The sequence below is a fragment of the Entelurus aequoreus genome, linkage group LG05 (assembly GCF_033978785.1).
Source record: "Entelurus aequoreus isolate RoL-2023_Sb linkage group LG05, RoL_Eaeq_v1.1, whole genome shotgun sequence".
Taxonomy (NCBI): Eukaryota; Metazoa; Chordata; class Actinopteri; order Syngnathiformes; family Syngnathidae; genus Entelurus; species Entelurus aequoreus.
In genome coordinates this window covers 6,346,589-6,369,273 of record NC_084735.1, presented here as the reverse complement: position 1 = coordinate 6,369,273, position 22,685 = coordinate 6,346,589, and the positions used below count along the sequence as shown (strand labels likewise).

Sequence of the window (22,685 nt, the reverse complement as noted above, 5' to 3'; positions counted from 1 at the left end):
CATAAATACATGTATATACATGGTTTTTTTAAAACTGAATTACATCATTTTGTTGCATTGTGGATTCATTTAAGGCCTGTTATTGATACAATATTTTTCTGATACTGTATTTCATTTATTTTTTTATTTCAGGCAATGACATGAAAAAAAAGTAATAGTTGACAACACATAATAATATAAATTAATATAGTGCAAAAGGTAATGTAATGCATGATTGTCCAGTTTTGCCTGTAACGGAGTGGGAAGAAGATAACTTAATTCATTATTGTATTTAATGTTATTGATACAATATTTGTATTATAATATTTAATTGTATTGATACAATATTTCCATATAATGTATCTGTTATTCGTACAACATTTCTAATATAATATTTACTATTATTGACACAATTTCTGTAATATATTGTTAACTGTTATTGATAACATATTTTTATTATATTTACTTTTATTGATACAATATTTCCATATAATGTATCTGTTATTCGTACAACATTTCTAATATAATATTTACTATTATTGACACAATTTCTGTAATATATTGTTAACTGTTATTGATACCATATTTTTATTATAATATTTACTTTTATTGATACAGTATTTCTAATATACTGTTGACTGTTATTGATACAATATTTATAATATAATATTTACTCACATTGATGCAATATTTCTAATATAATATATACAGTTATTTATGCCATATTTATAACATAACAATAACTGTTATTGATACAATATTTCTAATATGATATTTACTGTTTTTGATACAATATTTCTAATATAATATTTACTGTTATTGATACAATATTTCTAATATAATATTTACTGTTATTGATACAATATTTCTAATAAATTGTTAACTTATCGATACAATATTTCTAATATAATATCCACTATTATTGATACAATATAATATAATGTTTACTGTTAACGATACAATATTTATAATATAATGGTTACTGTTATCGATACAATATTTATAATATAATGTTTACTGTTATTGATACAATATTTGTAGTATAATATTAACTGTTTTTGATAATGATACTGATAATGATACAATATTTCTAATATAATGTTTACAATTATTGACGCAATATTTCTAATGCCGTGTTTACTGTTATTAATTATAGTGTTTAGGATTATTGATACAATATTTGAATGTAGTGTTAACTGTCATTGATGCAGTATTATTGATCCAGTGTTCACTGTTGTTACTGTTATTTAATTGTACAACGTGATACAGTAACAAGATAAATACACATAAATAAATATTTATGTTTTTAAATTCTAATTTAATTTAATTAAATTTGTTGCATTGTATTTTTTTTTTGTGTTCATAAATGAAAGTGCAGTGTGAATTGTAACATTGTGTTTGACAACTGTTTGTTGTTGTAATGCGATACTGTGCATTTGTTGTTGTAATGCGATACTGTGCATTTGTTGTTGTAATGCGATACTGTGCATTTGTTGTTGTAATGTGATATTGTGCATTTGTTGTTGTAATGCGATACTGTGCATTTGTTGTTGTAATGCGATACTGTGCATTTGTTGTTGTTATGGGATATTGTACATTTGTTGTTGTCAGGAAAAATTCCCTTGTGGATCATAAAAGTTTGTCTAAGTCTATAGCGATAGAAGAAATTACATTTGGTATATTTATGAAAGATAACAACCTAGAAATGATTATTAATATTGTTAAGTCGCAAGCTAAATTGTTCATACATACAAGTCAAATTCTGACCGTTGACCCCAAATTCATAAAATGAAAAAAATAAACTAGAATACTAAAAGCCCTGAAATTATTGTCTTTATTGGAGAAATTTCAATTGTTATCCGTGAGACATTTTTATTTTTAATTGTTTTAAACAATTTACAGCATAAACAAACGGCGGTGTAGCCATGATCGTAATACGCATGCGTATACTGCCCGCCATTTTAAGAGAGCAATCTACGGTACGCCGTCAGGGACATAACACACTCCCACTTTGCCTTTGTGGTTTATCGATTATAGGTTATCAATAACCCTAATATAAATCATAATGCTGTCCAGAGAGGCACTTCTATGATTTTCTGCGACGATCTCTCGGTATTTATATCGATTCTACTTTAAAATCCAGTCGTTTGCTTCCGCCTCCAATGCAGCAGGGGGCAGCTTCCCCCTCCAATGCAGCAGGGGGCAGCAGAGCCTCGATGAGCGAAAACAGCAGAAGAAGAAAAGTGTTGTTATTTTAGCAATGGCGGCTAACCTTTAATGGCGTGAAGAAAGCCAGACTGAAGGACTTGTTTGCGTCCTAAAGATAATATTCATCATCATAATTATATTACTAACCTTCGCTGGCGTGAATAAAGCGATACTGAAGGACTTGTTTGCGTCCTAAAGATAATATTCATCATAATAATTCTATTACTCGCTGGCGTGAAGAAAGCTAGACAAGAGAAGACTGATAAGATAATATTCATCATAATAATAATAGTACTAATATTCTTCATCGTCATGCCGCTGGGTCTGAAGCCGAGCTGCTCGCAGTGCAAGAGCAACTCTTCGTCCATGTGGAAGAAAGGCAGCCAGGGCGACATCTTGTGCAACAACTGCGCGGTGAAGAGCAGCTTCGTGGCCGCAGGAACTTCCTTCACCTCCGCGGCCTCCGCTGGAGCCTCCAGTGGGTCCGCAGGCAGCCCCGCCATGAAGCAGGTGCCAGGATTATCATCTTATTATTCATATTATCTTATTATTATTGATATTGTCATCTTATTATTGATATTATCTTCTTATTATTGATATTGTCATCTTATTATTGATATTATCTTCTTATTATTGATATTGTCATCGTATTATTGATTATTGATATTGTCATCTTATTATTGATTATTGATATTATCTTCTTATTATTGATATTATCATCTTATTATTGACATTATCCTCCTATTATTGATATTGTCATTTTATTATTGATTATGTCGTACAGCCCTTTGAGACACTTGTGATTTAGGGCTATATAAATAAACATTGATTGATTGATTGATTATTATGATTATTGATTTATTATTGAGATATAATATTTACTGTTATTGATATGGTGATACAATATTTACAGTTATTGATATGATGATATAATATTTACAGTTATTGATATGATGATACAATATTCCCTTTTATTGATATGGTGATATAATATTTACAGTTATTGATATGGTGATATAATATTTACAGTTATTGATATGATGACACAATGTTCCCTGTTATTGATATGATGATATAATATTTACAATTATTGATATGATGATATAATATTTACAGTTATTGATTTGATGATACAATGTTCCCTGTTATTGATATGATGATATAATATTTACAGTTATTGATATGATGATATAATATTTACAGTTATTGATATGGTGATACAATATTCCCTTTTATTGATATGGTGGTATAATATTTACAGTTATTGATATGATGATATAATATTTACAGTTATTGATATGATGATATAATATTTACTGTTATTGATATGATGATATAATATTTACAGTTATTGATTTGATGATACAATGTTCCCTGTTATTGATATGGTGGTATAATATTTACAGTTATTGATATGATGATATAATATTTACAGTTATTGATTTGATGATACAATGTTCCCTGTTATTGATATGGTGATATCATATTTACTGTTATTGATATGATGATATAATATTTACAGTTATTGATATGGTGATACAATATTCCCTTTTATTGATATGGTGGTATAATATTTACAGTTATTGATATGATGATATAATATTTACAGTTATTGATATGGTGATACAATGTCCCCTGTTATTGATATGGTGATATCATATTTACAGTTATTGATTTGATGATACAATGTTCCCTGTTATTGATATGGTGATATAATATTTACAGTTATTGATTTGATGATACAATGTTCCCTGTTATTGATATGGTGGTATACTATTTACAGTTATTGATATGATGATATAATATTTACAGTTATTGATATGGTGATACAATATTCCCTTTTATTGATATGGTGATATAATATTTACAGTTATTGATATGGTGATATCATATTTACAGTTATTGATATGATGATACAATGTTCCCTGTTATTGATATGGTGATATACTATTTACAGTTATTGATATGATGATATAATATTTACAGTTATTGATATGGTGATACAATATTCCCTTTTATTGATATGGTGATATAATATTTACAGTTATTGATATGATGATACAATGTTCCCTGTTATTGATATGGTGATATAATATTTACAGTTATTGATTTGATGATACAATGTTCCCTGTTATTGATATGGTGATATCATATTTACAGTTATTGATTTGATGATACAATGTTCCCTGTTATTGATAAGGTGGTATAATATTTACAGTTATTGATATGGTGGTATAATATTTACAGTTGTTGATATGATACAATGTTCCCTGTTATTGATATGGTGGTATAATATTTACAGTTATTGATATGATGATATAATATTTACAATTATTGATATGATGATATAATATTTACAATTATTGATATGATACAATATTCCCTGTTATTGAAATGTTGGTATAATATGTCCTGCTATGCTGTGATATTCCCGCAGTGCAAACAGGAGATCCACAGAAGGTCAGCTCGTCTGAGGAGCACCAAGTACAAAACTCCTGCGTCTGACAAGAAAGTTTCCACCAAAGGCAAAGGGAGAAGACACATTTTTAAATTGAAGAATGTAATTTTCATATTTTTATCTTCCTACTTTTTCACCTGCTTATTAATTATTACATTTTGTGTGTGCTTCTTTGCAGCCAATCAAAGCTCCAGAATCTGTAGCAACCATCATCACTGCAGAGTCTGTCTTCCATAAGGTAGCAATAACCCATTATCATTCATAATTAGCATGGATTTTAATCATAATAATGCAAGTTATGGTTCATGATAAGCATTGATATTAATAATAATAACACAAGTTAGGATTCATAATAAGCATTTATATTAATAATAATAACACAAGTTAGGATTCATAATAAGCATTGATATTAATAATAATAATAACGCAAGTTAGGATTCATAATACGCATTGATATTAATAATTATAACACAAGTTATGATTCATGATAAGCATTGATGTTGATAATAACACAAGTTAGGATTAATAATAAGCATTGATGTTGATAATAACACACGTTAGGATTAATAGTAAGCATTGATATATTAATCATAACCAGGTTATGATTAATAATAAGCATTAGAATTATTAATACTAATCCAAGTTATGATTAATAATAAGCATTGATATGAATAATAACCCAAGTTATGATTAATAATAAGAATTGATATTATACATAATAACCCAAGTTATGATGAATAATAAGCATCTATATTATTAATCATAACCCAAGTTATGATTAATAATAAGCATTTATATTATTCTTAATAACCCAAGTTATGATAAATAATATGCATAGATATTATAAATATTAACCCGAGTTATGATAAATAATAAGCCTTGAGATTATAAATAATAAGCCTTGTTATTGTAAACAATAAGGCTTGTTATTAAATCAATAGGGGTATTTATTATAAACAATAAGGCTTGTTTTTATAAACAATAAAGTATGTTATTATAGCCAAGAAGTTATTATGAACAATAAGGCTTGTTATTAGGAATAATACGGTAGTTATTTAACAACATTAAGGCTTGTTAGAAACATTAAGGCTAGTTTTATAAACAAAAGTTTAGTTATTATAAACACAAAGGTAGCTTTTTTAAAACAAAAAGGTAGTTATTATAAACAAAAATGTAGTTATTATGAACAAAAAAAGTAGTTATAAACAAAAAAGTAGTTATAAACAAAATGGTAGTTATTATAAACAAAATGGTAGTTATAAACAAAAAAGTAGCTATTAGAAACAAAAAAGTAGTTATTATAAACAAAACGGTAGTTATTATAAACAAAAATGTAGTTATTATAAACAAAAAAGTAGTTATTAGAAACAAAACGGTAGTTATTATAAACAAAAATGTAGTTATTATAAACAAAAAAGTAGTTATTAGAAACAAAAAAGTAGTTATTAGAAACAAAACGGTAGTTATTATAAACAAAAAGGTAGTTATAAACAAAATGGCAGTTATAAACAAAAAGGTAGTTAATATAAACAAAAAAGTAGTTATTATAAACAATAAGGTAGTTATAGACAAAAACATAGTTAAAATGAACAATAAGGTAGTCGTATACAAAAAGGTATTTTTTATAAACAAGGTAGTTATAATAAACAAGGTAGTTATAAAAACAAGTAGTTATTATAAATAAGGTAGTTATTATAGACAAAAATGTTATTATAAATAAAAAATGTAGTTATTATAATCAACAAGGTAGTTTTTATAGACAAAAATGTACTTATTATAAACAAAAATATAGTTATAAACAAGGTAGTTATAGACAAAAAGGTAGTTATAATAAAGAATAAGGTAGTTACAAATAGCTAGTTGTTATAAACAAAAATGTAGTTATTATAAGCAATAAGGTAGTTATTATAAACAATAAGGTAGTTATTAGAAACAAACATGCAGTTATTAGAAACAATAAGGTAGTTATTGTAAACAAAAATGTAGTTATTATAATCAACAAGGTAGTTATTATTGACAAAAATCTACTAATTATAAACAAAAAGGTAGTTTTTATAAACAAAAAGGTAGTTATGCTAAACAAGCTAGTTATAGACAAAAAGGTAGTTATAATAAACAATAAGGTAGTTATAGACAAACAGCTAATTGTTATAAACAAAAAGGTAGTTATTATAAACAATAAGGTAGTTATAAACAAAAGGTAGTTATAATAAACAATAAGGTAGTTATAGACAGAAAAGTAGTTTTTATAAACGAGGTAGTTATAAACAAAATGTAGGTATAGAAACAATAAGGTAGTTATTATAAACAAACATTTAGTTATTATAAATAGGTAGTTGTTATAAACAAAAAGGTAGCTATTATAAACAAAAATTTAGTTATTATAAACAATAGGTAGTTATTATAAACAAAAAGGTAGTTATAATTAACCATAAGGTAGTTATTATGAACAAAAACATAGTTATAAACAAAAGGTAGTTATAGAAACAATAAGGTAGTTATTATAAACAATAAGGTAGTTATAAACAAAAGGGTAGTTATAATGAACAAAAAGGTAGTTATTATAAACAATAGGTAGTTATGAACAAAATAGTAGTTATAATAAACAATACGGTAGTTATAGACAAAAAGGTAGTTATTATTAACAATAAGGTAGTTATAGACAGAATAGTCAGGGTGTGTTCTACCACATGTGTTTGTGTGTCAGGGTGTGTTCTACCACATGTGTTTGTGTGTCAGGGTGTGTTCTACCACATGTGTTTGTGTGTCAGGGTGTGTTCTACCACATGTGTTGTGTGTCAGGGTGTGTTCTACCACATGTGTTGTGTGTCAGGGTGTGTTCTACCACATGTGTTGTGTTTGTGTGTCAGGGTGTGTTCTACCACATGTGTTGTGTTTGTGTGTCAGGGTGTGTTCTACCACATGTGTTGTGTGTCAGGGTGTGTTCTACCACATGTGTTTGTGTGTCAGGGTGTGTTCTACCACATGTGTTGTGTTTGTGTGTCAGGGTGTGTTCTACCACATGTGTTTGTGTGTCAGGGTGTGTTCTACCACATGTGTTGTGTTTGTGTGTCAGGGTGTGTTCTACCACATGTGTTGTGTTTGTGTGTCAGGGTGTGTTCTACCAGATCGGGGACGTGATCAAGGTGATTGACGAGGAGGACGGAAAGTCGTACTTTGCTCAGATCCGAGGTTTTGTCCAGGACCAGTACTGCCAGAAGAGTGCTGCTCTCACCTGGCTGCTGCCCACTCAGGCCAGTCCTCAAGACCACTTTGATGCTGGGACCTACATCCTGGGTGAGCATGTGTCATAAAAAGAGTACTAGTATGGATCCTACATCCTTGGTAGGCAGGTGTTGTCACAAAGTGTCATAAAAGGAGTACTAGTATGGATCCTACATCCTTGGTAGGCAGGTGTTGTCACAAAGTGTCATAAAAGGAGTACTAGTATGGAACTTACATCCTTGGTAGACATGTGTTGTCACAAAGTGTCATAAAAGGAGTACTAGTATGGATCCTACATCCTTGGTAGGCAGGTGTTGTCACAAAGTGTCATAAAAGGAGTACTAGTATGGAACTTACATCCTTGGTAGACATGTGTTGTCACAAAGTGTCATAAAAGGAGTACTAGTATGCATCCTACATCCTTGGTAGGCAGGTGTTGTCACAAAGTGTCATAAAAGGAGTACTAGTATGGATCCTACATCCTTGGTAGGCAGGTGTTGTCACAAAGTGTCATAAAAGGAGTACTAGTATGCATCCTACATCCTTGGTAGGCAGGTGTTGTCACAAAGTGTCATATAAGGAGTACTAGTATGGATCCTACATCCTTGGTAGGCAGGTGTTGTCACAAAGTGTCATAAAAGGAGTACTAGTATGGAACTTACATCCTTGGTAGACATGTGTTGTCACAAAGTGTCATAAAAGGAGTACTAGTATGGATCCTACATCCTTGGTAGGCACATCTTCTCACAAAGTGTCATAAAAGGAGTACTAGTATGGATCCTACATCCTTGGTAGGCAGGTGTTGTCACAAAGTGTCATAAAAGGAGTACTAGTATGGATCCTACATCCTTGGTAGGCAGGTGTTGTCACAAAGTGTCATAAAAGGAGTACTAGTATGGATCCTACATCCTTGGTAGGCAGGTGTTGTCACAAAGTGTCATAAAAGGAGTACTAGTATGGATCCTACATCCTTGGTAGGCAGGTGTTGTCACAAAGTGTCATAAAAGGAGTACTAGTATGGAACTTACATCCTTGGTAGACATGTGTTGTCACAAAGTGTCATAAAAGGAGTACTAGTATGCATCCTACATCCTTGGTAGGCAGGTGTTGTCACAAAGTGTCATAAAAGGAGTACTAGTATGGATCCTACATCCTTGGTAGGCAGGTGTTGTCACAAAGTGTCATAAAAGGAGTACTAGTATGCATCCTACATCCTTGGTAGGCAGGTGTTGTCACAAAGTGTCATATAAGGAGTACTAGTATGGATCCTACATCCTTGGTAGGCAGGTGTTGTCACAAAGTGTCATAAAAGGAGTACTAGTATGGAACTTACATCCTTGGTAGACATGTGTTGTCACAAAGTGTCATAAAAGGAGTACTAGTATGGATCCTACATCCTTGGTAGGCAGGTGTTGTCATAAAAGGAGTACTAGTATGGATCCTACATCCTTGGTAGGCAGGTGTTGTCACAAAGTGTCATAAAAGGAGTACTAGTATGGATCCTACATCCTTGGTAGGCAGGTGTTGTCACAAAGTGTCATAAAAGGAGTACTAGTATGGAACTTACATCCTTGGTAGACATGTGTTGTCACAAAGTGTCATAAAAGGAGTACTAGTATGCATCCTACATCCTTGGTAGGCAGGTGTTGTCACAAAGTGTCATAAAAGGAGTACTAGTATGGATCCTACATCCTTGGTAGGCAGGTGTTGTCACAAAGTGTCATAAAAGGAGTACTAGTATGGAACTTACATCCTTGGTAGACATGTGTTGTCACAAAGTGTCATAAAAGGAGTACTAGTATGGATCCTACATCCTTGGTAGGCAGGTGTTGTCACAAAGTGTCATAAAAGGAGTACTAGTATGGAACTTACATCCTTGGTAGACATGTGTTGTCACAAAGTGTCATAAAAGGAGTACTAGTATGGATCCTACATCCTTGGTAGGCAGGTGTTGTCATAAAAGGAGTACTAGTATGGATCCTACATCCTTGGTAGGCACATCTTCTCACAAAGTGTCATAAAAGGAGTACTAGTATGGAACCTACATCCTTGGTAGACATGTGTTGTCACAAAGTGTCATAAAAGGAGTACTAGTATGGATCCTACATCCTTGGTAGGCACATCTTCTCACAAAGTGTCATAGAAGGAGTACTAGTATGGATCCTACATCCTTGGTAGGCAGGTGTTGTCACAAAAGGAGTACTAGTATGGAAGCATGTGTTGTCATAAAAGGAGTACTAGTATGGAAGCATGTGTTGTCATAAAAGGAGTACTAGTATGGAAGCATGTGTTGTCATAAAAGGAGTACTAGTATGGAAGCATGTGTTGTCATAAAAGGAGTACTAGTATGGAAGCATGTGTTGTCACAAAGTGTCATAAAAGGAGTACTAGTATGGATCCTACATCCTTGGTAGGCAGGTGTTGTCACAAAGTGTCATAAAAGGAGTACTAGTATGGAAGCATGTGTTGTCATAAAAGGAGTACTAGTATGGAAGCATGTGTTGTCATAAAAGGAGTACTAGTATGGAAGCATGTGTTGTCATAAAAGGAGTACTAGTATGGAAGCATGTGTTGTCATAAAAGGAGTACTAGTATGGAAGCATGTGTTGTCACAAAGTGTCATAAAAGGAGTACTAGTATGGATCCTACATCCTTGGTAGGCAGGTGTTGTCACAAAGTGTCATAAAAGGAGTACTAGTATGGAAGCATGTGTTGTCATAAAGTGAATACTAGTATGGAAGCATGTGTTGTCATAAAGTGAATACTAGTAGGGAAGCATGTGTTGTCATAAAGTGAATACTAGTAGGGAAGGATGTGTTGTCATAAAGTGAATACTAGTATGGAAGCATGTGTTGTCATAAAGTGAATACTAGTATGGAAGCATGTGTTGTCATAAAGTGAATACTAGTATGGAAGCATGTGTTGTCATAAAGTGAATACTAGTAGGGAAGCATGTGTTGTCATGAAGTGAATACTAGTATGGAAGCATGTGTTGTCATAAAGTGAATACTAGTATGTGTTGTCATAAAGTGAATACTAGTATGGAAGCATGTGTTGTCATAAAGTGAATACTAGTAGGGAAGCATGTGTTGTCATAAAGTGAATACTAGTATGGAAGCATGTGTTGTCATAAAGTGAATACTAGTATGGAAGCATGTGTTGTCATAAAGTGAACACTAGTATGTGTTGTCATAAAGTGAATACTAGTATGTGTTGTCATAAAGTGAATACTAGTAGGGAAGCATGTGTTGTCATAAAGTGAATACTAGTATGGAAGCATGTGTTGTCATAAAGTGAATACTAGTAGGGAAGCATGTGTTGTCATAAAGTGAATACTAGTATGGAAGCATGTGTTGTCATAAAGTGAATACTAGTAGGGAAGCATGTGTTGTCATAAAGTGAATACTAGTATGGAAGCATGTGTTGTCATAAAGTGAATACTAGTATGGAAGCATGTGTTGTCATAAAGTGAATACTAGTATGGAAGCATGTGTTGTCATAAAGTGAACACTAGTATGTGTTGTCATAAAGTGAATACTAGTATGTGTTGTCATAAAGTGAATACTAGTAGGGAAGCATGTGTTGTCATAAAGTGAATACTAGTATGGAAGCATGTGTTGTCATAAAGTGAATACTAGTAGGGAAGCATGTGTTGTCATAAAGTGAATACTAGTATGGAAGCATGTGTTGTCATAAAGTGAATACTAGTAGGGAAGCATGTGTTGTCATAAAGTGAATACTAGTATGGAAGCATGTGTTGTCATAAAGTGAATACTAGTAGGGAAGGATGTGTTGTCATAAAGTGAATACTAGTAGGGAAGGATGTGTTGTCATAAAGTGAATACTAGTAGGGAAGGATGTGTTGTCATAAAGTGAATACTAGTATGTGTTGTCATAAAGTGAATACTAGTATGGAAGCATGTGTTGTCATAAAGTGAATACTAGTAGAGAAGGATGTGTTGTCATAAAGTGAATACTAGTATGGAAGCATGTGTTGTCATAAAGTGAATACTAGTATGGAAGCATGTGTTGTCATAAAGTGAATACTAGTATGGAAGCATGTGTTGTCATAAAGTGAATACTAGTATGGAAGGATGTGTTGTCATAAAGTGAATACTAGTAGGGAAGGATGTGTTGTCATAAAGTGAATACTAGTATGGAAGCATGTGTTGTCATAAAGTGAATACTAGTATGGAAGCATGTGTTGTCATAAAGTGAATACTAGTATGGAAGCATGTGTTGTCATAAAGTGAATACTAGTATGTGTTGTCATAAAGTGAATACTAGTATGTGTTGTCATAAAGTGAATACTAGTATGGAAGCATGTGTTGTCATAAAGTGAATATTGGTAGGGAAGGATGTGTTGTCATAAAGTGAACACTAGTATGTGTTGTCATAAAGTGAACACTAGTATGTGTTGTCATAAAGTGAATACTAGTATGTGTTGTCATAAAGTGAATACTAGTATGGAATCATGTGTTGTCATAAAGTGAATACTAGTAGGGAAGCATGTGTTGTCATAAAGTGAATACTAGTATGGAAGCATGTGTTGTCATAAAGTGAATACTAGTATGGAAGCATGTGTTGTCATAAAGTGAATACTAGTATGGAAGCATGTGTTGTCATAAAGTGAATACTAGTATGGAAGCATGTGTTGTCATAAAGTGAATACTAGTAGGGAAGGATGTGTTGTCATAAAGTGAATACTAGTATGGAAGCATGTGTTGTCATAAAGTGAATACTAGTATGGAAGCATGTGTTGTCATAAAGTGAATACTAGTATGGAAGCATGTGTTGTCATAAAGTGAATACTAGTAGGGAAGCATGTGTTGTCATGAAGTGAATACTAGTATGGAAGCATGTGTTGTCATAAAGTGAATACTAGTAGGGAAGGATGTGTTGTCATAAAGTGAATACTAGTATGGAAGCATGTGTTGTCATAAAGTGAATACTAGTATGGAAGCATGTGTTGTCATAAAGTGAATACTAGTATGGAAGCATGTGTTGTCATAAAGTGAACACTAGTATGTGTTGTCATAAAGTGAATACTAGTATGTGTTGTCATAAAGTGAATACTAGTATGGAAGCATGTGTTGTCATAAAGTGAACACTAGTAGGGAAGCATGTGTTGTCATAAAGTGAATACTAGTAGGGAAGGATGTGTTGTCATAAAGTGAATACTACTATGGAAGCATGTGTTGTCATAAAGTGAATACTAGTAGGGAAGGATGTGTTGTCATAAAGTGAATACTAGTATGGAAGCATGTGTTGTCATAAAGTGAATACTAGTATGGAAGCATGTGTTGTCATAAAGTGAATACTAGTATGGAAGCATGTGTTGTCATAAAGTGAATACTAGTATGGAAGCATGTGTTGTCATAAAGTGAATACTAGTAGGGAAGGATGTGTTGTCATAAAGTGAATACTAGTATGGAAGCATGTGTTGTCATAAAGTGAATACTAGTATGGAAGCATGTGTTGTCATAAAGTGAATACTAGTATGGAAGCATGTGTTGTCATAAAGTGAATACTAGTAGGGAAGCATGTGTTGTCATGAAGTGAATACTAGTATGGAAGCATGTGTTGTCATAAAGTGAATACTAGTAGGGAAGGATGTGTTGTCATAAAGTGAATACTAGTATGGAAGCATGTGTTGTCATAAAGTGAATACTAGTATGGAAGCATGTGTTGTCATAAAGTGAATACTAGTATGGAAGCATGTGTTGTCATAAAGTGAATACTAGTATGGAAGCATGTGTTGTCATAAAGTGAACACTAGTATGTGTTGTCATAAAGTGAATACTAGTATGTGTTGTCATAAAGTGAATACTAGTATGGAAGCATGTGTTGTCATAAAGTGAACACTAGTAGGGAAGCATGTGTTGTCATAAAGTGAATACTAGTAGGGAAGGATGTGTTGTCATAAAGTGAATACTAGTATGGAAGCATGTGTTGTCATAAAGTGAATACTAGTAGGGAAGGATGTGTTGTCATAAAGTGAATACTAGTATGGAAGCATGTGTTGTCATAAAGTGAATACTAGTATGGAAGCATGTGTTGTCATAAAGTGAATACTAGTATGGAAGCATGTGTTGTCATAAAGTGAATACTAGTATGGAAGCATGTGTTGTCATAAAGTGAATACTAGTATGGAAGCATGTGTTGTCATAAAGTGAACACTAGTATGTGTTGTCATAAAGTGAATACTAGTATGTGTTGTCATAAAGTGAATACTAGTATGGAAGCATGTGTTGTCATAAAGTGAACACTAGTAGGGAAGCATGTGTTGTCATAAAGTGAATACTAGTAGGGAAGGATGTGTTGTCATAAAGTGAATACTAGTATGGAAGCATGTGTTGTCATAAAGTGAATACTAGTAGGGAAGGATGTGTTGTCATAAAGTGAATACTAGTATGGAAGCATGTGTTGTCATAAAGTGAATACTAGTATGGAAGCATGTGTTGTCATAAAGTGAATACTAGTATGGAAGCATGTGTTGTCATGAAGTGAATACTAGTAGGGAAGGATGTGTTGTCATAAAGTGAATACTAGTATGGAAGCGTGTGTTGTCATAAAGTGAATACTAGTATGTGTTGTCATAAAGTGAACACTAGTATGTGTTGTCATAAAGTGAATACTAGTATGTGTTGTCATAAAGTGAATACTAGTATGTGTTGTCATAAAGTGAATACCAGTATGTGTTGTCATAAAGTGAACACTAGTATGTGTTGTCATAAAGTGAATACTAGTATGTGTTGTCATAAAGTGAATACTAGTATGTGTTGTCAGGTCCAGAAGAAGACCTGCCCAGGAAGATGGAGTACCTGGACTTCGTATGCCACGCCCCCTCAGAGTACTTCAGGTCCCGCAGCTCACCTTTCCCTACACTGGCCTGCAGGGCAGAGAGAGGCTACATCTGGACTCACATCACACCCTCACCTGGCAGCACACCTGTGCTGGCCCTCAAGGAGGCTGTGGGCGGGGCCAGTTAGCGGTAGCACCTGCTAGCTGACATGGACCTTTTGTACAGTCCTGTTCCTGGTCCTGGTCCTAGTCCTGGTCCTGGTCTCACCTTCATGGCTCCAGCCAGACCCAGCAGTCAAAGACCTGCAGATTTAAAGTGTTGTTGACAAATACATCATCTAAATGTTTTGTTTACTAGTAAACAATGGGTGTTGTTGACAAATACATCATGTAAATGTTTTGTTTACTAGTAAACAATGTGTGTTGTTGACAAATACATCATGTAAATGTTTTGTTTACTAGTAAACAATGGGTGTTGTTGACAAATACATCATCTAAATGTTTTGTTTACTAGTAAACAATGTGTGTTGTTGACAAATACATCATGTAAATGTTTTGTTTACTAGTAAACAATGTGTGTTGTTGACAAATACATCATGTCAATGTTTTGTTTACTAGTAAACAATGTGTGTTGTTGACAAATACATCATCTAAATGTTTTGTTTACTAGTAAACAATGTGTGTTGTTGACAAATACATCTAAATGTTTTGTTTACTAGTAAACAATGTGTGTTGTTGACAAATACATCATCTAAATGTTTTGTTTACTAGTAAACAATGTGTGTTGTTGACAAATACATCATCTAAATGTTTTGTTTACTAGTAAACAATGTGTGTTGTTGACAAATACATCATCTAAATGTTTTGTTTACTAGTAAACAATGTGTGTTGTTGACAAATACATCATCTAAATGTTTTGTTTACTAGTAAACAATGTGTGTTGTTGACAAATACATCATCTAAATGTTTTGTTTACTAGTAAACAATGTGTGTTGTTGACAAATACATCATCTAAATGTTTTGTTTACTAGTAAACAATGTGTGTTGTTGACAAATACATGATCTAAATGTTTTGTTTACTAGTAAACAATGTGTGTTGTTGACAAATACATCATCTAAATGTTTTGTTTACTAGTAAACAATGTGTGTTGTTGACAAATACATCATGTAAATGTTTTGTTTACTAGTAAACAATGTGTGTTGTTGACAAATACATCATCTAAATGTTTTGTTTACTAGTAAACAATGTGTGTTGTTGACAAATACATCATGTAAATGTTTTGTTTACTAGTAAACAATGTGTGTTGTTGACAAATACATCATGTAAATGTTTTGTTTACTAGTAAACAATGTGTGTTGTTGACAAATACATCATGTAAATGTTTTGTTTACTAGTAAACAATGTGTGTTGTTGACAAATACATCATGTAAATGTTTTGTTTACTAGTAAACAATGTATGTTGTTGACAAATACATCATGTAAATGTTTTGTTTACTAGTAAACAATGTGTGTTTTTGACAAATACATCATGTAAATGTTTTGTTTACTAGTAAACAATGTGTGTTTTTGACAAATACATCATGTAAATGTTTTCTTTACTAGTAAACAATGTGTGTTTTTGACAAATACATCATGTCAATGTTTTGTTTACTAGTAAACAATGTGTGTTGTTGACAAATACATCATGTAAATGTTTTGTTTACAAGTAAACAAATGTGTACGTTTGAAAAATAAATAATGTAAATATTTTGGTTACAAGTAAACATCTGTTTGAAAAATAATGTAAATTTTTGTTTACAAGTAAACACATATATGTTTGTAAAATAATGTAAATGTTTTGTTTACAAGTAAACAAATGTGTTTGGAAAATAAATCATGGGAATGTTTTGTTTACCAGGAAAAAAATCTGTTTGAAAAATAAATAGTGTAAATGTTTTGTTTACGAGTAAACAAATGTGTATGTTTCAATAATAAATGATGTAAATATTTTGGTTGCAAGTAAACAAATATATGTTTGAAAAATAATGTAAATGTTTTGTTTACTAGTAAACAAATCTCTGTTTAAAAAATTAATCATGTAAATGATTTGTTTACTAGTAAACAAATCTGTGTTTAAAAAATTAATCATGTAAATGATTTGTTTACTAGTAAACAAATCTGTGTTTGGAAAAATAAATCATGGTAAATATTTTGTTTACTAGTAAACACATTTGTGAAAAATGTAAATGTTTTGTTTACTAGTAAACAAATCTTTTTGAAAAATAAATCATGTAAATGTTTTGTTTACTAGTAAACAAATCTGTGTTTGGAAAAATAAATAGTGTAAATATTTTGTTTACTTGTAAACACATTTGTGAAAAATGTTTTGTTTACTAGTAAACAAATCTGAAAAATGTATCATGTAAATGTTTTGTTTACTAGTAAACAAATCTGTTTGAAAAACAAATCATGTAAACATTTTTGTTTACTAGTAAATAAATCAGGTAAATGTTTTCTTTGCTAGTAAATAAATCAGTCAAATGTTTTGTTTACTAGTAAACAAATCTGTGTTTGAAAAATAAAACGAGTAAATGTTTTGTTCACTAGTAAAAAAACAGGAAAAAATAAATCATGTAAATGTTTTGTTTGCTAGTAAACAAACGTGTTTAAAAAATAATCCTGTACATGTTTTGTTTACTAGTAAATAAATCAGGTAAATGTTTTGTTTACTAGTAAACAAATCTGTGTTTAAAAAATTAATCATGTAAATGATTTGTTTACTAGTAAACAAATCTGTGTTTGAAAAATAAAACGAGTAAATGTTTTGTTTACTAGTAAACAAAACATTTACATGATTTATTTTTTCCAGATTTGTTTACTAGTAAACAAATCTGTGTTTAAAAAATTAATCATGTAAATGATTTGTTTACTAGTAAACAAATCTGTGTTTGAAAAATAAAACGAGTAAATGTTTTGTTTACTAGTAAACAAAACATTTACATGATTTATTTTTTCCAGATTTGTTTATTAGTAAACAAATCCGTGTTTAAAAAAATAATCATGTAAATTATTTGTTTACTAGTAAACAAATCTGTGTTTAAAAAATTAATCATGTAAATGATTTGTTTACTAGTAAACAAATCTGTTTTTTAAAAATAAAACCAGTAAATGTTTTGTTTACTAGTAAACAAAACATTTACATTATTTATTTTTTCCAGATTTGTTTACTAGTAAACAAATCTGTGTTTGAAAAATAAAACGAGTAAATGTTTTGTTTACTAGTAAACAAAACATTTGCATTATTTATTTTTTCCAGATTTGTTTACTAGTAAACAAATCTGTTTGAAAAATAAATAGTGTAAATGTTTTGTTTACTAGTAAATAAATCAGGTAAATGTCTTGTTTGCTAGTAAACAAATCTGTGTTTAAAAAATAATCATGTACATGTTTTGTTTACTAGTAAATAAATCAGGCAAATGTTTTGTTTACTAGTAAACAAATCTGTGTTTGAAAAATAAAACGAGTAAATGCTTTGTTCACTAGTAAAAAAAACAGGAAAAAATAAATCATGTAAATGTTTTGTTTGCTAGTAAACAAAGGTGTTCAAAAAATAATCCTGTACATGTTTTGTTTACTAGTAAATAAATCAGGTAAATGTTTTTTTTACTAGTAAATAAATCAGGTAAATGTTTTGTTTACTAGTAAACAAATCTCTGTTTAAAAAATTAATCATGTAAATGATTTGTTTACTAGTAAACAAATCTGTGTTTGGAAAAAGAAATCATGGTAAATATTTTGTTTACTAGTAAACACATTTGTGAAAAATGTAAATGTTTCGTTTACTAGTAAACAAATCTGTTTGAAAAATAAATAATGTAAATATTTTGTTTACCAGTAAACAAATCTGTGTTTGGAAAAATAAATAGTGTAAATATTTTGTTTACTCGTAAACACATTTGTGAAAAATGTAAATGTTTTGTTTACTAGTAAACAAATCTCTTTGAAAAACAAATCATGTAAACGTTTTGTTTACTAGTAAATAAATCAGGTAAATGTTTTGTTTACTAGTAAACAAATCTGTGTTTGAAAAATAAAACGAGTAAATGTTTTGTTTACTAGTAAACAAATCTGGAAAAAAAAAAAATAATGTAAATGTTTTGTTTGCTAGTAAACAAATCTGTGTTTAAAAAATGATCATGTAAATGTTTTCTTTACTAGTAAATAAATCAGGTAAATGTTTTGTTTACTAGTAAACAAATCTGTGTTTGAAAAATAAAACGAGTAAATGTTTTGTTTACTAGTAAACAAATCTGGGAAAAAATAAATAATGTAAATGTTTTGTTTGCTAGTAAACAAATCAGGTAAATGTTTTGTTTACTAGTAAACAAATCTGTGTTTGAAAAATAAAACGAGTAAATGTTTTGTTCACTAGTAAAAAAACAGGAAAAAATAAATCATGTAAATGTTTTGTTTGCTAGTAAACAAATCTGTGTTTAAAAAATAATCCTGTACATGTTTTGTTTACTAGTAAATAAATCAGGTAAATGTTTTGTTTACTAGTAAACAAATCTGTGTTTGAAAAATAAAACGAGTAAATGTTTTGTTCACTAGAAAAAAAAACAGGAAAAAATAAATCATGTAAATGTTTTGTTTGCTAGTAAACAAACGTGTTTAAAAAAAATCCTGTACATGTTTTGTTTACTAGTAAATAAATCAAGTAAATGTTTTGTTTACTAGTAAACAAATCTGTGTTTGGAAAAATAAATCATGGTAAATATTTTGTTTACTAGTAAACACATTTGTGAAAAATGTAAATGTTTCGTTTACTAGTAAACAAATCTGTTTGGAAAAATAAATAGTGTAAATATTTTGTTTACTCGTAAACACATTTGTGAAAAATGTAAATGTTTTGTTTACCAGTAAACAAATCTGTGTTTGGAAAAATAAATTGTGTAAACGTTTTGTTTACTAGTAAATAAATCAGGTAAATGTTTTGTTTGCTAGTAAACAAATCTGTGTTTGAAAAATAAAACGAGTAAATGTTTTGTTTACTAGTAAACAAAACATTTACATGATGTATTTTTTCCAGATTTGTTTACTAGTAAACAAATCTGTGTTTGAAAAATAAATAGTGTAAATGTTTTGTTAATAGTAAACACATCTGAAAAATGTATCATGTAAATGTTTTGTTTACTAGTAACAAATCTGTGTTTCCTATAATTCTTCCATGAAATAATAAAATGTGTAATTGAAGGTTAGATCTTTTTTTTTTTTTTAAATAAAAAATATATATAAAAATAATAATAAAAATAAATAAATAAAAAAGAAAAAAAAAAGGTTAGATCTTAAGTTCAAATGTTAAATTGATGATTGATTTAATGATTGACACCTTTTGGATCTGCAATCATTTTAGTGGCATTTGATTTTTTAACTCACTCTTCAAAAATAATAATGAATCAAAATCTATGTTGTTATGAACTTATGACATCATTAAGGCTCACATTGAAATATTCATCTTTTTTTTTTTTTAAATGGCGGGGAAAATTGCGTATTTTGTGATTTTTTTTAACTAAAAAAAATGATGTTTTCTTTGACAAAAAATTTAATAAAACACAAAAATAATAATAAAAAGGTATAATGGAGGAAAAGATGTGAAGATTGAAACATGACAAATATTATCATCAAGGCTTAGTCATTACTGCCGCCGGTGGTGGGAAAGTGTACTACACCTGACATGGACACATGTTGTTGGGGCGTTTTTTCATGGAGAATAGGAATCAAATATGAAAGAATAAATATAAAATATGCATTTATTTATTATATCACTGTAAAAACAATATGTAGATTTTACAGTATTTTTTATGAATTGTTTTTACCATAAAAGCTAGGGTTGTTGTTTCCACAGTGGAGTACAGGAAATGGAAAAATGCTAGCAAAGTAGCTTTTTCTTTTTTATTGTAAAATGTTTTGCATTGTTTTGTCAATTTGATGGATGACAAGTTTTTGTTTGTATTTGATCGTGTCGTTTTTTGGTGTCGAAACGGAGAAAAATCAAGTCTTTTATCAACACATATTACTTCCGGGTCACATCTGGGCCTGCAGTTCACATCTGGGCCTGCGGACACAACAAAACAAAACACCCTCTTGTTGTTTCTGATATAATTGGGGTAGTGATTTAAAAGTGTTACACAACTCTTTGACGGGTGGAACGACCCCGTGCTGCACAACACAACACAACACAACTCCGTGCTGCACAACACAACTCCGTGCTGCACAACACAACTCCATGCTGCACAACACAACACAACTCCGTGCTGCACAACACAACACCATGCTGCACAACACAACTCCGTGCTGCACAACACAACTCCATGCTGCACAACACAACACAACTCCGTGCTGCACAACACAACACAACTCCATGCTGCACAACACAACTTCGTGCTGCACAACACAACTCCATGCTGCACAACAGTACACAACTCCATGCTGCACAACACAACTCCGTGCTGCACAACACAACACAACTCCATGCTGCACAACACAACTCCGTGCTGCACAACACAACACAACACCATGCTGCACAACACAACTCCGTGCTGCACAACACAACACAACACAACACCATGCTGCACAACACAACTCCATGCTGCACAACACAACTCCGTGCTGCACAACACAACTCCATGCTGCACAACACAACACAACTCCATGCTGCACAACACAACACAACACAACTCCATGCTGCACAACACAACTTCGTGCTGCACAACACAACTCCATGCTGCACAACAGTACACAACTCCATGCTGCACAACACAACTCCGTGCTGCACAACACAACACAACTCCATGCTGCACAACACAACTCCGTGCTGCACAACACAACACAACACCATGCTGCACAACACAACTCCGTGCTGCACAACACAACACAACACAACTCCATGCTGCACAACACAACTCCGTGCTGCACAACACAACACAACACCATGCTGCACAACACAACTCCGTGCTGCACAACACAACACAACACAACTCCGTGCTGCACAACACAACACAACTCCATGCTGCACAACACAACACAACTCCGTGCTGCACAACACAACACCACTCCATGCTGCACAACACAACACAACTCCATGCTGCACAACACAACACAACTCCATGCTGCACAACACAACACAACTCCGTGCTGCACAACACAACACCACTCCATGCTGCACAACACAACACAACTCCATGCTGCACAACACAACTCCGTGCTGCACAACACAACACAACACCATGCTGCACAACACAACTCCGTGCTGCACAACACAACACAACACAACTCCATGCTGCACAACACAACTCCGTGCTGCACAACACAACACAACACCATGCTGCACAACACAACTCCGTGCTGCACAACACAACACAACACAACTCCGTGCTGCACAACACAACACAACTCCATGCTGCACAACACAACACAACTCCGTGCTGCACAACACAACACCACTCCATGCTGCACAACACAACACCACTCCATGCTGCACAACACAACACAACTCCATGCTGCACAACACAACACAACTCCGTGCTGCACAACACAACACCACTCCATGCTGCACAACACAACACAACTCCATGCTGCACAACACAACACAACTCTGTGCTGCACAACACAACACAACTCCATGCTGTTGTGCTACAACACGGGGGCATTGTGCACAACACAACACAGGGCCATGGTGCACAACACAACACAACACGGGGCCATGGTGCACAACACAACATGGGGCCATGGTGCACAACACAACACGGGGCCATGGTGCACAACACAACACAACACGGGGCCATGGTGCACAACACAACATGGGGCCATGGTGCACAACACAACACGGGGCCATGGTGCACAACACAACACGGGGGCATTGTGCACAACACAACACAACACAGGGCCATGGTGCACAACACAACACAACACAGGGCCATGGTGCACAACACAACACAACACGGGCCATGGTGCACAACACAACACAACACG

General features: G+C 32.1%; 1 protein-coding gene across 1 annotated transcript; it reads left to right on the top strand.

Annotated features, from left to right (window-relative positions):
* The first annotated feature begins 1,619 nt into the window (after positions 1 to 1,619).
* Positions 1,620 to 15,357, top strand: LOC133650081 (GATA zinc finger domain-containing protein 1-like). The gene is made up of 5 exons (XM_062046895.1): positions 1,620 to 2,697; positions 4,625 to 4,747; positions 4,824 to 4,883; positions 7,759 to 7,942; positions 14,660 to 15,357. The coding sequence occupies exons 1-5, from the start codon at positions 2,500 to 2,502 to the stop codon at positions 14,860 to 14,862; spliced, it is 768 nt and encodes a 255-aa protein (XP_061902879.1). The 5' UTR covers positions 1,620 to 2,499; the 3' UTR covers positions 14,863 to 15,357.
* Positions 15,358 to 22,685: the final 7,328 nt, after the last annotated feature.